The sequence below is a fragment of the Rutilus rutilus genome, assembly GCF_951802725.1.
Source record: "Rutilus rutilus genome assembly, chromosome: 15".
NCBI classification, from domain to species: Eukaryota; Metazoa; Chordata; class Actinopteri; order Cypriniformes; family Leuciscidae; genus Rutilus; species Rutilus rutilus.
Genome location: NC_140220.1, coordinates 32167099 through 32184822, shown reverse-complemented (window position 1 = coordinate 32184822; position 17724 = coordinate 32167099). Strand labels below are relative to the sequence as shown.

General features: G+C 36.9%; 1 protein-coding gene across 2 annotated transcripts in view; it reads right to left on the bottom strand.

The window, feature by feature from the left end:
- Positions 1–17176, bottom strand: part of mboat2b (membrane bound O-acyltransferase domain containing 2b) — a 33298-nt gene extending 16122 nt beyond the window's left edge. The window contains exons 1-3 of one of the 2 annotated variants that reach the window (XM_084431624.1): positions 16907–17096; positions 3896–4019; positions 1443–1588 (exon numbers count right to left, since the gene is read on the bottom strand). In XM_084431624.1, coding sequence (XP_084287750.1) covers positions 1443–1588; positions 3896–4003 — 254 coding nt within the window. In that variant the 5' untranslated portion in view covers positions 4004–4019; positions 16907–17096. Of the gene's footprint in view, positions 1–1442; positions 1589–3895; positions 4020–16906 lie in introns of both variants that reach the window. The other variant, XM_084431625.1, reaches the window with a different exon arrangement.
- Between the last annotated feature and the right edge of the window lie 548 nt (positions 17177–17724).

Genomic DNA, 17724 nt, shown 5'->3' with positions numbered 1-17724 from the left:
CATATATCTTTTTTTTTTTTTTTTAGATTATGTCTCTCACAGTGGACATGCACCTACGATGACAATTTCAGACCCCTCCATGATTTCCAAGTGGGAGAACTTGCAAAATAGCAGGGTGTTCAAATACTTATTTTCCTCACTGTATATATAAAATACACACTGTGTGTATTTATATATATTTTATTATTTTTCTTTTGCTGATTTGACATTATTGAAACAATCTGAAGAAGAAGTGAGCCAAATTTGTATGCCCATTACCCAGATCCCCCAAAGAGAACTGCCTTAAAGAGACTTTACGGGAGCTTATCTGCAAGTCAGACCCACTTAAACACACACAAACACAAACAGAGACACTTTAATAAGGGTTTGAAAAGACGCCACTAATTAGCAAGCAGAAGTCTCTCTATCTTCCAGTGTGGACTATTGATCTGTTTGTCTTTATTAATGAGATGTTAATGAGTTCCAGATCTGAGTCGCCGCCGACTCATCAATATAAGCTTGAGCATGGCTGATAGTGATCTCATAACACAGACACTAATGTATCTAAAATTATGTTAGTATCGGCAGGAATTTCTTAAAACACTAGCTGTTTCTCTAAAGGTTTTTAGCAAAATATACTGGAAATTAAAAATGTTCTTTAAAAATTTTAACTGGATATATTATTATTATTATTATTATTAATAAATGTCATTAACTTTAACTGTAGGAAATTATATGACTGGACACAAAAATGTAAGTAGGTCACAATTCTTGCAAGGTCCTGAAATACTACAGGAACCTCACCGAGAGTCATGCCAAACTTCTGATGTTAAATCATAGTTCTCTGACACTGTTTGTTGTGATTTAGCCATGATATTTTTTTCCGCATATTGATTTTTCTAAAAGATCATGTTTCCAAAAAACAAATGAATAAATGAAACCTTTTTAGTCCTAATTGCAAATTTTACATTTAAATTATGATGCTACTACAATACAAAAACGGGACATACCAATAAAAAAAGCAAGCTTTTGTATAATGAAACAATTGAAACAACCCTTCACTTGTATTTCTGTTTTCCACTTTTCAAATCCATCTTTGATATGAATCAAATGGTGTAATGTGATTCATTTTGAAGCTTTTTAAAAAAATGTCCGGTCTGCACTGTTGTGTTTGAGTCATATAGGTGTATTTACAACAGAAAAATTCCACATAATTTGATACTTGATTGTACCAGACGTCAGCTTCAGCTCCCTTTATTGCCTTCAAGCTGTTTGTTTATTCTGTATCAAATGTCTGTAGTTTCACAGACCGCTACATTTCCTATTGATTGGCGTTCGTTGTATCTTTCTGGAACGTCACAGCAGCACATACCCTGCAGTCCAGCAGCTGTGAGTACAAGCAAAAGCTGGTTTCAAATTCCTTGTGGACACACAGAGGGATGCGTCAGTATGGAAATACTCACCAGCCAAAGCAGAAGAGGGCAAAGTAGATGCCCAGCAGTGTGGCCACCACATGCCGCACAAAAGGACTCGTCTTGCTGGGGTGCAGATAGAGCCTGAACCACACGGCCGTGAGCAGGGCACAGAGCTGACATACTACGAAGTTCACCTGGGAAAAAAAAACAAGAGAAAAGTAACTTATCAACTGAACTCATGGTTAAAAGGCTGATATTTTAATCAAATGCATTTCATTTAGACATTTTCAGATTGGACTGTACGTCAGCTCTGAGTGAGAGTAAATATTTTTTATTAAAAAATGTATAATTTATTTAACGGATATTTTTTATTCAAATATTGAATTATTAATTAATTTTATTAATGCATATTGTTAATTCAACTTCTTGACAAAAAAACATTACAACCATTATTTGTAATACAACTTTTGTGAATAAAACAAAATACAAATATTTCACAATTCACATATATGCCATACTGGTTTTACATTTTAAGTGATGATTACTCATTTTTTATGACATAACAGAACATATTAATAGTACAACTAGTCTTATAGCACATTACCATTCCTAACACATCAAAGTGACAAGTGTCAAGACATATTTTTGTCATTTGGCTTCCATATCCATTTTGTCATGCTGGGTAGCCCCGCCCACAGTGAAACCCCATTGGTCCAAATACTCCTCCACATTGCTATACATTCAACATCAAATATTTTCTTATAGGCTGTGATTACAGTGTGTACAGGAAAAACTACAATATGTGATGCTGGAAACAGGTGTGAAGATTATTGTGTAATGTGTAGACAAGAAATAATAAGCATGACAAAATATCATTGCTGAATCACAACAAACAACGACAAACAGGGTCAGAGAACAATGATTGAACAGTGTCCCAGAAGAACATCAGAAGGTTGGCAGGACTTCAGTGAGGATCCTGCAGTATTTCAGGACCCTGCAAGCCTTGTGACCTACTTAAAAGATAATGCCTTGGGCTTCACACTGACATGCTTCTTGTAAAAGCCAAAGACATCAACAGCATGAGTCTGGGAGTTGTTTCTTGACTGGACACAGCTGTGAAATTTCAGCTGTAAGTCATTTGAAGTCAGACGTATACACTATCTTCAACCAAACGTCTGCAAATAACATTTATGCCTACGCTTTATGCAAATAAAATTCATCACGAGTCTGCAGAATAGCTGAATATATATTACAGTCTTGATAGCTGTCTAGCAATTCAAGAATTCACACATCATGTAAGGATGCTACAAAAAATAAACTATGTTCTAATCATCCACATCTGCATTCAACAGCTGTAGAGCAGCACTTAATGAATCCACCAAAACAAGGTCCAAACATCCAATACATGTCAGGCGACCCAGTGTGGTCTGCAGACCAAACCAAGGGGATTATGGGAGATTCTTGGCAGCATGCTGTAACTTGTACACCGCACTAGTGCTGTAATTGTAAAAATGTCAAAAGAAATCTCAAGCGCCAAGTAATCTGTATTTCAAAAAAAAAAGGGGAAAAAAAGCATGCTTAAAGTGATACTCCACTTTTTTGGGAAATAGGCTCATTTTACAACTCCCCCAGTTATCCATTCAGCCGATCTCCGGGTCTGGCGGTACCACTTTTAGCATAGCTTAGCATAGATCATTGAATCGGACAGGACCATTAGCATCTCTCTCAAAAAAATGACCAAAGAGTTTCGATATGCCGTACCATGAGTGCAGCAGGCGCAATGATATGACGCAGCGCCTGAAAATAGGTCTAATAGGTTAGACAAACTTAGTCCCGGTCACGTTGGAAGTTACCGAGCTGGGGACTATTTTCAGGCGCTGCGTCATATCATTACGCCTGCTGGACTCATGGTACGGCAGCAAAGTTTCTTGATTATTACGCAGGAATGAGAGTATAGCTCCTAGCCATATCAGCCTAGAAAAATCGCAACATTACATTTTCCGTCGGTCTTAGTACACGATGTAACTACAGAAGAGTCAAGTTTTAAATAGGAAAAATATCGAAACTCTTTGGTCATTTTTTTGAGAGAGATGCTAATGGTCTTGTCCGATTCAATTATCTATGCTAAGCTATGCTAAAAGTGGTACCGCCAGACCCGGAGATCGGCTGAATGGATTCGAAAACGGTAAAACTCAACTGTTTAACTCTGGGGGAGTTGTAAAATGAGCCTATTTCCCAAAAAAGTGGAGTATCCCTTTAAATGCAGGCAGCACAGCAAAAATATAAGTGAGCCACAAGTCTTCAAAATTACCTGAGCTTGGATATTACAAAATCTGATTTCAAAGTATGCCTTTGAATTAGTTTTATTACTTTCAAGTCATGAATTTTTTTAGAGGCATTTACACTGACAGCAAAAAACTGTCCATTATGAACCACACAATCCTTGCATGCGGTTACACATAATTATGGATAGATCACATAATGTTTTAGACACAACATACATAATCCATGACAGATGAAGGATCATCAATCAGTTTTGACAGAGACCCGTTTGCCAGCTTCTGTTGCTTTCTTTGCAGACTTCCTGTTGCTCTCTCACTCAGTTCCATCTGTCCATCTGTCACACTTGCAACAAACATGAAGCACACACAAAACCTGCAGTAAATCACACAGCTAAATGGTTAAAATTTGTAACAAATGTGCCATAAAAACTGAAATGGCCTTACAATGTCATCTTCTTAATGTTACACTAAATATTACTGAAAATCCCACCAAAATATCAAGCAGCACAACTGTGTTCAACATTGATAATAAAAAAATAAATGTTTCTAGAGCAGCAAATCAGCATATTAGAATGATTTCTGAATAATCATGTGACACTGAGGACCGGACTATTGATGCTGAACATTCAGCTTTGACATTACAGGAATAAATTTCATTTTGACATTTATTAAAGTAGAAAATAATTTTAACTGTATTTTTAATCAAAGAAAAGTAAGTGACTTACAAAAACATAAAAAAATCTTACCAACTCCAAGCTTCTGAATTGTAGTGCACATTTGAAAAAAATACAAAATAAATAGATAAACTGTAGGCTAAATATTTGACATCAGCACCTTCAACACCATGAGTCACACAAATCATACTAATAATTCCTAAAATAGTTCATGTAATTCCAAAAGAAAGCTTAACATTTCACTTTACATTACAGCAGCAGATTGTGATAGTCTCCCATTAGGGATTTACTATTTTACCACAGTGTTTAGGCTCTCAGCACCAAGTAAACTGAGGGCACATCCTGCTTAGATTCAGACTTAGAGAAAAGGTGCCATGAGAAATGACACTAACTCAATATATCAATACAGATTATAAAGCATGCTCTCATGCCCTCTTGATGTTAAGGGCGGCCAAGGAGAGACGAGAGGGGCCCGAGCAAACATTTTTACACAAGAGCATAAAAAAGGCTCATTCACAAGCTCTCCCTTAACAGCCAGCTGTAAATGAAAGCGGCGGAAAAAAAACAAGTTACTGAACTCGACAGGCCTTTAAAGCACCCATCTAAAGCAGATGAATATTTGACATGATTCAGCATGACAAAACCTACTAATAAGCCCATTTCTGTGTAATTATTGCTTTATCATTTTGCCAGATAAAAGCACTTTTAGTGAAACTATTAAAGTCCCCCTGTAGTCAATAATTTCATCCCTTAAAACTCATCTTTGATCATCAAAATGACAAAAAAAAAAATTGACTCATGCCTTAAAATAGCTTGAATGTAACTCTACACCCTTGCCTCATTTACGGTTCTATGAATATGCAAATTATCCCCGCCTCCACTCACTCACACCAGCTCAGAGATCCACTCGTTGATGATCACACGTTGACATGATTGGTTTCAAGGTAGTTTGTGACGTCCAGCGATTTCAAACCGTGATTTTAAGACGGTCTTTGGTTCACTGCAGTTTTAAGGAGGACTTATGAATTTGCACATGGTTTGTCTTAAATCATATTAAAAACACCACATAGACATATAAACAACATTAAAAACTTGATTTTCACCACAGGGGGGCTTTAAACTGATAAATTAGGGAGATTTAATTCAATCATAAACGCTAAGGAGTAATTGTCTGTGCTAGAACATAAGGGAATTACTGGAAACTCCATCTCATTCTCCAAGGAGAACTATAGTTTTTTGTCAATGTCAAATCAATATTTTGATGCTTATGTGAGTTTAGGTATGATAGCACTATAATATAAGGTATGACTTTTGGATAACTTATCCAAAGAAAAAAAATTATGAAATGCAAATATAGATCTACATATAACCTACATATTGTACATCGCTAGTCAATACTCATTCTCATCTGACCTCTTTAATATAGTTGCTCTTGGCTTGAAATTATGGTGAAATACGGCAGAATAGCATATATCCAATATACAAGTGACATGAGGAACTCAAATAACAGCCCTGAACCTGCTCACCTCCATCAATAACTCAGCAGCTCTGAGTCTGAGGCTGAGGCTGTGCTCCATGTTCACGTGTTGTTGTTATGAGGCAAGCTGGCCAGAAAAGTTGGACCTCTCTTTCTTTCTGTCTCTCACTATCTTCTTTAATTAATGATCCTTGATGTATCTCATTACATTCCTAGTCTCCTTTATGTCCAGGTTACCTGGTGCCTTGTCTCCTGTGTCAGTGCAGACGAACCCATCACCCCAGAGCTCATGCTGAAACTGGCTATATCAGAGAATTTGCCAAACCAACAGATTCTGATAAGCAGCAGATAAATCCCATTTCTTTCTGTATGTGAGACTCAGAGGGCAAGACAACTGTTCTTGGGCTTGGCTGGAAATATCCTGAAGATTCATCAAGTTCAGCTGATGTAGAGAAAACGAAAAAAAAAAGGCCTTCTCACTTCATCAGGTGAATGTCACCGCTGAGATGCTAAATGCGCCAATGGAGCCTTTTCACATTTCCAGTTCCAGTTCAAACTACAACAAAATGTTTGCAATCCCATTTGCTTCAATAGCAAGAAAAAAAAAAAAAAAAAAAAAAAAAAAATCCAAAATAGCGTTTCTATGAAAGAGGGGGGGAATATAGTGATTGATTACATTGGTCAGAAGAGAGAAACATGTCAATCCATCACTCACACAGACGAGTTAGGCTAACTAGTTTTCTGTAATGTACAAGGTAATATAACAAAGTATAGTGTTATTCATATACAATGAAAATATAAAACAACTTCAGATTTACAATGTTAATAACTGTGGAAATGCATCATCACACTGTGTGAAAAGAGTCCATTGTCAGAACAAATCAAATGGACTGAATACCGAGAGAGAATAAAAGAATAAGGGATATCAAAAGTACTTGGTGACATCAGCCTTTAAGTCTTTTCCAAGTTCAGTTTTTTTTGTTAGTTGTGACAGTCAACCTTGGAAAAAAACATGCAACGAAGAATGAAATAAGTCCAGAGGGATGTAGTGATTAAGTAAATAGGGTCAATATTAATTCCATGCTGACTCAACACAAACACAGTTGCGCTACAAAAAAGAAACAATATCTGTCAACAAAAACAAAGCAGCAAATGTTGTATAAAATTACTGTGCACTGCATAAGTTATACATTGAAAGTTATAAAATAGTTTTGTAGGAAAAAAGGAAGTGCAGGATGGAAAGGCCAGGCCTAAGTAAATATTCCTCCCTCCCAACTTTGACTTGTAAAATTAGAGTTTAGAAAAACAGGACAGTGGGTGTCTGACTGTGGGCTTGTAACACTATAGCTGCATTTACATGGACCCTAATAATCCGTTTACAATCATTCTAGTAGCACAGCCGGAATAAAAAGTCACATGTAGCTAACCACATCAAACTTCGATTGTAATTTAATTCGGATTGTAAGGGGTGGTTTAAACCTTTTCTAATCAGCTCTATAAGACATTGCATGTGCAATGACGTAGAAATGGCGTAATGACGTAATTATGCACGGAATAAGATGCAGTTGTTGAATATAAGGTGTGTCCCGATTCAGAGGCTGCATCCTTCGAAGGTCGGACCGATCGTTGTTAAATGGGACGGTCTAGCCTACACCCTACAGAGGATTGTTCTTGTCGCCTAGCAACTGTGACAACTGCCGTTGATGAGTGACAGTAACGTTTGTAATGGACTTTTTTTATAAGTTACATTAAACTCTTATATAAAAAAACAGGGTTCAAAAACGGTCTAAATATGTTCACCGTGGTCCATTTCTGTATATATTAAAAGAGTAGCCTATAAACTATATATCATAAACTTTTATAAAATAAAAGTCAACATTTGAACAGCTTAAAGGTTTCTTATTTTTGCATTTGTATCATTAGATATTTGAGTAAGCTGAAACCCAACAATGCGTTCAATTTCTCTCAAAATAATCCTGGCGTCACTGGAGCGCAATGAACACTGGGGTAGGCAAGAACCGCAAAGGATCCATCTGTTGTATCCTTCATTGCACAGGAAACGAAGGACGCATTTGAAGGAGCCATCGAATTGAGACAGCCTTCGTCTGGCCGCTGTGACCCAATCAGCCTTCGAAGGATGCAGCCTCTGAATTGGGACGCAGCTATAGTGTCATATTAAAGGAGCTGTATGTAAGAAATGTATTTCAATTAATCATAAAATGGCCCTGATATGTCACTAGACATTAAGAAATCATGTTCATTTCAAATACTTATATCACTGACAACAGTAGTCCGGCCAGGATATTGTCATTTAAAAGTGATAGTTGCAGCCCTCAACTGATTGATGTTGTCATGTTGTGTTTTGGCCTGAAGCGCCACCCTCCACCTATCTACCAATCACGAAGTCAGTAGTGTTTCGGCATCCGGGTTGCCAGCTCAGCTCTCGTTACCACAGCTGCAGCTACAAGCGTTCGTGCTGGATCCTGCAGCCTATCTGGCAACCTCGAGTCAGGGGGGAGGGGGAGGGGGAGGGGATACACTGCTCTACAGTAATTTGAAAGTGATTGCAGTACCAGTTTTGGCCACAATCTTACATACAGCTCCTTTAAGTATTTAAAACAAAGAAAAGAAGCGATGGCAAGATGATGGCTAGTATGCGCCAACAGCGGAAAACTACATTCAGCCAAACTTCACATATCATGACGTATTTATGTGTTATATGTTATATGTGACCCTGGATCACAAAACCAGTCACAAGTCGCACGGGTATTTTTGTGGCAATAGCCAACACATTGTATGGGGCAAAATTATCGATTTTTCTTTTAATGCCAAAAATCATTAGGACATTAAGTAAAGATCATGTTCCATGAAGATATTTTGTAAATTTTCTACCGTAAATATATAAAAAAATATATTTTTGTGAGTGGATGCAGCAAAATCAATGATTACGATCATGAATAACTAATGCTTCAATTAAGGCCATTTATGCATTAGTTTGGGAGCATATGCTTGGCCTACCAATACCAAAAGTATTTGGGGAAATCTGTTTAAAAACAATCACTATTTTGCAGTTCCATTTAGTGTCACTAGAGGTGCAGAAATGACACACTTCAGCATTAAGTGCGTCGGCTTTTTGTGGCAATTCTCGAGAAGCCTGTTGCTAGGACACAGTCCTCCTAAAAATAAAAAAGGACACTGAGGTACAGAATGAAAGCTGCCCGCTTCAGTCATCAGTCTTTTCAGCTGTCAAAAGCCACACGATTTGGATGATTGATTTGCTTCCACACCAAGCACTTCTACGGAGATCAAAGCAAAGTATCATGTTTCATATCTCTGCAGTGAGATGCAACTGAACCCCAATCCCAATTGTATTTTTTTTATTCTACATGGACACTTTGGGCAGAATAATGGATATAGAGCAAGAATATTTTCCCTCTTGAAATCTCCTCTCAAACTAGGGCTGTTGGAACGAATTCCGAAATTCGAATATAATTCGAATATTAAAAAAATCAATACTATTCGAATGCTGAAGTTCCTATTCGAATATTGCTTTTTTATGTATATATTTTTTTTTTAATGCAATCTTGCCTTTCTCGCCGCCTTGGCACACACATGTGAAAATTAAATGCTTTTGTTTCGTCTGATAAACAATAAAGTTTTTGAATCGTAACACAATTGTGCACGTTATCCACGCTGTATCATCATAACAACTGTCAAAAGTCGCGGAGAGGAATGTCTCCACGGTAACGGAGATCAACAATTTGATTCTCAGTCCACATTACAACGTGAAAACGGCGTCTTCAAATATATCCACTTTGGAGTGCGTTTTCATTAATAAAAACGCCGTCTCATTGTGGACGGAAGGCCAAAACGGAGAGGAAAATATACGTTATTTTTTTTATGACAACTTACAACCTGACAAGCTAGGCGATCTGTCCGAGGAACCGCCGCTAAAACAGGCAAGAATTACTTATGTTCTGCCTCTCTCTCTCTCCTCATCACGGGGCTCAACTGCTACCAGCTGTCCGCCAAAAGGCAATAACAGACAAACTGACGGTTTATCTGTGAAGATATGAGACCGATCAACATCACGCATTGGCGATCCATAAGACTGTGTAATGTCGTAAATATTAATAATAGGATGAATTTGAGCATTTAATATTCGAATATTATTCGAATATTAAATAAAATAAGGAATGGAATTCGAATAGTATTATAGAGGAAGATTGACAGCCCTATCTCAAACCAGCTCCATATCCACGAAGGCCCATCATAACAACATCTAAGCAAGAACCATCTGTGGCAGGGACTCTACAAAACTTAACCCATTAATCCCCCTAATCAAACACCTGACCTCGGCTATGGCATTGGAATTACACGGCGAGAAGTTATCCGATGATTAAATCGCTCTTGAGAAATAAGTGCTCCCTCCAAACAGTGCATTAGACACTCAATTATTTATTGGTGCTGCTAATGCACACGGTGCACTCATGCTCCTGTCAACTGAGCAGGTAAGGATAACCATTACATAATAATAAGTCCTTGAAGCTACGGTGAAATCTGGAGGAGATGGACCATTCCAAGAGCTTCCAAAACAACGCATCAGGGATATGAAGGTCGAATGAGGTTAGTATACAAAGGCAAAAGTTGGTTAATTCATCTTAGAAATGGACTGGAATTGGAGTGAAATGGATATCACTTATCCTTGCTTGCACTTAGCATCAGTTATAGATCAGATGATCTTATTATTACATTTAGCAAGAATTTGCAGAGCTCTCCATGACAGGATTGGCCATAAAACTTTCAGAGAAATAAATTTCATGAAACAACATTTTACAAAATACTTTGGCATTTTATAGCTAACCATTTTTCGCAACAATTGCAAAATGCTTAAACATTAAAGGACTAAAAGATGAAACAATTACGGATGGGTCACAATGGTTGACTAGTCATCCAACAAATCAATAAAATACACAATAATAAATATCATTAAAATGAACTTTAAATGAGCGAGCGTTGTTAAATAATGGTATAAATATGTAGCTTTGCACAAAAAAGACCTTTGGTATAATCAGTCTCTATAAATGTTATGTTTTTGACTTTTTAAAGGGTAGCCTATCTGAAGTGCTCTTTAGTGTCTCTTGCATTTCTCAGGCCAACCTTTGGTTGCACACATAATTCTTGGATGGCCCGCATTTGTTATGTAATCCAGAAAATAGCAATGTGGCAACGTGAGGAAGGATTTGTTTTCCTTCAGCACATGAGTGAAAATGCTGAGTAACAGGGTAAACCGCAGTCTCTAAAAAGCACTTTCACACTAGGATTCTTGTGCCCGGGAGACCTGCTAAATTAATCTGCATCTTCTTGTGAGATACTCGGCCTACAGAGAGCCCACTGCTCCACATTACTCAATGAAGACAAATGATCAAGCGTTTTCCAAATCAAATGAGCACCATGGCAATTTAGGATCCAAAGAAGCACATGACTCACTGAACAGCCTAAACATCCAGAATGAGTTTGATTACTTGAGAGTGTAAATTATTGTTTCCTCAAAAACATCAAATCTGCCTGTAAATCAGCTCACTGATTTAAATCAATTATTGGACTCCGCGTTGTTTCCATCAGGACACCCATGGGAATAATGTTCTCTCCTTGAGTAATTAGCAAAGAGCGCAGAGGCTTCCTCCTCCTGTGGGAGACCAAAAGATTGTCCCACAGGCGCGGTATTGTTCAGAAAGAGTCTTGTCAGAGTTCAGACTTTCAGAAGTTAAAAATCAAATCCAACTCAAGACAATGACCCAAAAATGACAACAACAACAACAACAACAAAAAACTCATCTAAAGGTGAGTAAATTAAAAGCAAGTTTTTTTGTAAAATATCCCTTTAAGTTGTTAGTTGCTATATAGATCCACATGTTGAGCAAATGCTCTGAGATCAGCACTTCATATGATTTATTACCGTAAGCCCTGAACTCAATCAAACAGGCAAAGGCACCACAGATCAGGTAGTGCACAACAGCTGACTAATGAATTTAGAGCCCAACACAATAACACACACACACACACACAGAGGTGTCATTTGCATTAATGAGGCATAGGGGTCTTTGTTAAGCAAAAGTCAGGTATTGTTGCATTGTTTGATAAGAACACCGCCTTCGGCTTCACCCATTCATTCAGCTCAAGAAAACGAAACCTCTCGCAGTCAAATGGTTAAGCAGAGCATAAAATGTTAACATGTATTGTGATCCTTGATCACTGAATACACCAGGGGTGCACCAATATGCAAATTGGCATACAATTGTGGTTAAAATAAATCACACTAAAATAAAATCAATATTTTTAAATGATACAATTGAATTGATTATTGAATACATCAGGAACGCACCGAGATGGAAATTTTGGACGATACCAATCATTTTGATATTATTTTTGATAAATCAATATTGGCAAATATAGAAAATTATAAACTATCTGGGTTAAATAACAAGTTACAAGGTAAATAACAAGGTTTTAAACAAGTTATAGCCTAATGTAATTGATCACTGAAAACACTATGCATTTACCAATTTGTGAATTTTGGCCGATATAATATTTTGAATCTGATATCCGATATATAAGCTGATTTTAGATATCAATCCACATTTTGTGAGACTTATTACAAAACAAAACAAAAAAGCAAATGATCATATTAAAGGTCCAGATTTTTGCATTTATTTAGTGGAAAACTGCATAATTTTAAAACAGATTGTTAACAAATGTAGGCCAACTTTCTTTAATAAAAGTTTATTTATAAATATAGCATATATTTCACAAATGTATCAAAAAATAAAGAACCTGACCAAAAAAAAAAAAGTCTACATGCTTCAAATTTCATTTTTATTTATGTTTAACAAAATGTGGGTCCTATCCTATGATCATTCTGTTCAAATAACTTCAGACTGATACCACTAACAATATAAACAAGTCACATTTATCAACCGATATACAGATATGACCACTGATATATTGTGCAAGCCCAAAATATACTTACTATTATTACATAAAATTCCATAATTTTTATTGGAAAAAATCTGGAATTGGTCAAACAAATATATACTCCTGGACGAGTCAATAATAATAATAATAATAATAATAATAAAGGCATGGTGAATTCTAAAGTCAAAGATCAAAAAATTCGGAAGATTTAAAAAAAAATGTATTTAGGCTTTGACCTGTTGACCCACGGCTGTGAAATGGCATGTTCTTCATGCGAACGTTAAAACACTGATGTTGCTGACCTGATGCACTGACCTGACAACAACACTGATGAAATGCACAGTCATTTGATGAATGCACCTAATGTGTACAAAACAGAACAGAATTAGACATGCTGTTGCAGACGGAAACTGTCTGATTCAAACCAACCACAAACTGCACAAGAGGCAAAAAGCATTAGAGACTTTCTCTCTTTTAGGCCCAAGTGTAACAGGAGTCCAGTGTCTGGCAGTGGTAGTGCAACGCTAGCCGATTTCTGCTCGCATTACAGTCTGTTCTCACTTCTCCATCAAGACACCTTAGAGGAGTTAAAGCTACAATATGGAAGTAATAAAATATCCAAAAATCACTTGCACAGTGTGATATATTTCCTGCAGTTGTGTACTAACAATATCCCAAAAGTTCCCAAAGATTTTTAATTTCAGAGAAATTCCAATTTTAAATAATGGCTCGTCCCTGGTCACTGTCGCCTGTCAATGACGTAATATCCGCTTTTTCCCTGGTTTCCGCTCGTACTGCCATGGTAACCATGGCGACAGACGTGGACAACTGCGTTACGTCTAGCGGCGCGCTCACGCTGTTGTAGTTTCGTTCAAACATTATGGATCACGGCAAGCAGACGTTGGGACGAAAGGAGAACTAAAACGAGGATCAATATCAGCGTGGCGTTTTCGAGATGCCGAGAGCGTCCGCGACTAACTTCGACTTGACAGAGACGCCAGTCTTGCATGTACTTTATTAGACAGGTGAGCAAATGTACATAAAATATATATAGCTCAACATGATGAAATGTTAGAATATGTTATTCTAATGTTGATCTAGCTTACTGCTAGTCTCATACAGCCAACTAACACATAGAACAACATTATAACTTTCAACACACTCAAATGCTGTTTAGTGTGATAGTGAAGACCAAGTGAAACAGCGTTGCGTTACCTCACGAGTTTAATTCGTCAAATAAACTGACCTGTGTGAGTATTAATTCAGCACTTGCAGGTAGTTAGGTAGAAAATGTCCTTATTCCTTTATATCCGCGGGACTCGCGTGTAGCGCTGATATCTGTCTCTCATTAGCAGTCGCGCCCTGCTTCATACCACAGTCGTGTTAAAAACATGAATGTATTCACTCATCCATAAACATTATTAGATCCTTCAGCATGACGGATAATTCCATAATTCCGCTTATGCGTCATCAACCAACGCCTATTGTAAGAGGTTAGCAATGAAAAAAATTACATATTGTAGCTTTAACTTTTCAACCAAACCTACATCTAAAGTGTCTACACTACCGTTCAAAAAAATTGGAGTCTGGGTGACAACTGTTTTTAATACTATTAATAATAAGAACTGTTTATTGATCACCAAATCAGCATAGAATGATTTCTGAAGGACACTGAAGACTGGAGTAATGGCTGCTGAAAATTCAGCTTTGCCATCACAGGAATAAATTTAAATATATTAAATATATAAGTTAAGTTACTTTAAATTGTAATAATACATCACAATATGGCTGTTCTGACTGCATTGATCAAATAAATGCAGCTTTGGTGAGCATAAGAAACATTTGAAAGATTTCACCCAACTCCAAACTTTTGCCCGGTAGTGTATGCCTTTTGTTTGCTACAAAAATATGAGCACAGACAACGTCATATCTTCAAATATATTGACTAAAGTCCTAAATCAATATAGCAGCCTACATACAGAAATCAAACTGTAACCTATAATGTAATAAATCACTACTCTTGGCCATTCTGGAGTTTGGTTTCACAGTATCAGCGTCTGAACAATCCACACAATCACCACGTTCAAAATGTGAAGGACAAAGATTTAGATATCATATTTAGATTTATGTTTAGATATAGATATTACATAAAACTCCTTCAATAAATCTATGGGATTTGGTTTCAATTAAGTAAAAATGATTTACTCATGGCTGAAATGCTTTTAAACAAAAAGCCCCATTTAACATCTATCTGTTATCGTTGTCATACATTTTAGTGAAAAAGATAATTAGCACCATCAACATATATCTTCATAATATGACACACCCTCCATAACAAGCATTTGTCCTTGACCTTAGGTCATGCATTTCTTTATTTTACTTGGCATCTAATGGTACAGGCTAATTTACAAAGCAATAAAGGTAGACCATTTAAGGTGTAAATGCTTGTTACGTAGGCCGAATAGATTTTCCTGTCTATCATGATAACAAATCTTTAATTATTATTAAAGATAATTATTATTATTTGATATATTTATCAATGCATAGAATATCTAACACTAAAATTTCTCCAATATGTCCAGGGAGAAAAAGACATGACCATGAAATGTGACTTCACTAGTTATTCTAGTTTGTTTGTCATGTCTTTTAGAGGAACACAGATTCAAAACACGACTTTTACCCAAGCTGCAATTCTCTCTATGCACATGAAACCATAGTGGTTTCAAAAGCTAGTGAGCTGCATAATTAAGACAGGATTTTTGGCCATCTAGATAGGTACGAGTAGCATTTCATATACACATCCCTGGGCAAAAAAAAAAACAAAGAAGGACCAAGCCAAAAAAATGGCAAACTATTTAGTGCTCTTTTAAGAGTCTTATCCATTTTAATGACATATTACTGGTCAGGAAATTAGCAAGAACTGCACTAGCATGGAATAGCTTTCCCAAACTTGCAGACAGCTTTTTACAGGAAGAAGAGTCAGTGTTGTTCCGCTCAATGTCAATGGCTTCAAACAGTTCATGAGTAGTTGAAAAATGTCTCCCAGTTCATTTGAGTTTAATGAGAGACCAGATATTCACTATAGGGTTCAAATCTGGACTTTGACCAGGCCAAAACATCAGATCCTCATGGACTTGTTCTCAAACCACTACTTGTTTGTCTTTGCAGTTTTGGGCAGAAGCATTGTCTTGTTGAAAAATAATAACATCTTGATCATTCCTCTTTAGATAACATTTTTTCTTTTGTGGGAAGCAAGCCGTACTGCAATATTATCCAGTACTCCAATGCATTAAATGATTTTTCACAGTGAAGTAGCTTACCAATACCAGCAGCTACACAACGACACCTCTTCCTCCATGCTTCACTGTGGCATAGATGTATTTATTATTATATTTCTCACCAGATTTTTTTAAAGACATCGCTCTGGAGCATCTTCCCGTAATGCACTGCTTTTCTGAAACAGCAATGGCTTTTTAAATAGTGCATTCGCTTAAAGTTTGCTAATTTCCTGACCAATAATTTGTTGTTAAAACAATTAAAAGCTTAGTGTTTAGCCATTTTTTTTTAGTGTATATGTTTGTGTAGATATAAAAAAAGAAGAAAAAAAAAGGGCCAAGCCCAAAATTGTGAGTATATATGGCCCTGTGCAAACAGAGATGATAACCACAAAGAAACATCTTTAAAAAGACTGCCTTGGGTAGCAACATCATGACGTTTTCTTAAAAGTGCCGACACAGACTAGTGTTTTTTTCTCCCCTGTATCTCATGTATGCCTACATTCATCTAGGTTGTATATTAATTAAATTCCACATTTTCAAATCCTCGAGTAACGTTAGTTCATCATCCATTTCATCACCGCAAATGACACATTTCATGAGCACACCATCAACTCAATCCGACGGAAATATGCGATTGCTCAGTCAGACGTCATGAATTTCGAGAGGAAATATTAAAAATGCAACGGTTTCATTGTCCTTACCAAATGTTTTCGTGCACAGCCTGTAAAGGATTTGTAGAAGGACCTGGATGCCAATGAAAGCTGCTGTATTGAGGGTTTTGTGCCTCCAGAATTCATTTCATAAAATAGAAATAGCAGAAATGTACCTGATCTAACGGAAGGTTGGTTATCTCGCTTATTGGCTGCAGTAAGCTGGATCCTGTGCAGGCTGATATCGTCTCAGTAGCCATGTTTCGCTATTGTATTAGTTCTGTGCGGTTCTCTATGACAGTGGCTGCCCAGTTCGCCCTGATTCAATCCCACACATCCACATCCACCTCTGGAGAGACTGTTGCTGCTTGCTGCTGTCCACTGCTGGTAAAAAACGGCAGTACAACACCCCACAGTCCGCCGAACGGATTTACAAATCCTACTACTGCGAAGGCTTGGCTCATGAATATTAATTACGTAACGGCCAAACTGATTGGCTGAAAAGCAGACGTTTTCTTTTTTCTTTCTTTATTAGCAGACGTTTGTCGTTTTCACTTTGGTGATGGGAGGTTTTGAGCTGTTTGCGAACGAGCGCAAAGTTTCTCGGCGGAACGCAAAACATTTGTGAGAGAACGCAAAAGCATTGACAAATAATTTTTCCTCCATCTCTTTTTTTTTTTTTCTTCACCGTGTCCCTTTAGGGGCTCCGTAGAAGTCCGACCGACTCATTTCCGCGAAACGTTTTTTTTTTATTTTTTTTTATTGCATAATTATAATTCAGTACAAAAAAGGGATAATAAGAACAAGGAACACCAACATGTGGGGATACAAAGAAGAAAAATTACAATTTAAATGTTTTCAAAACCTTTTTTTTATACTTTTTTAACAGTTCCTTCTGATTAACTTTTTTGTTTGTTTTGTTTTGTTTAACAGTTTGCGTTTGCAATGCAACCAATATGTACCTCTTTGGGCTAAAAAGTTTTTTTTTTACGTT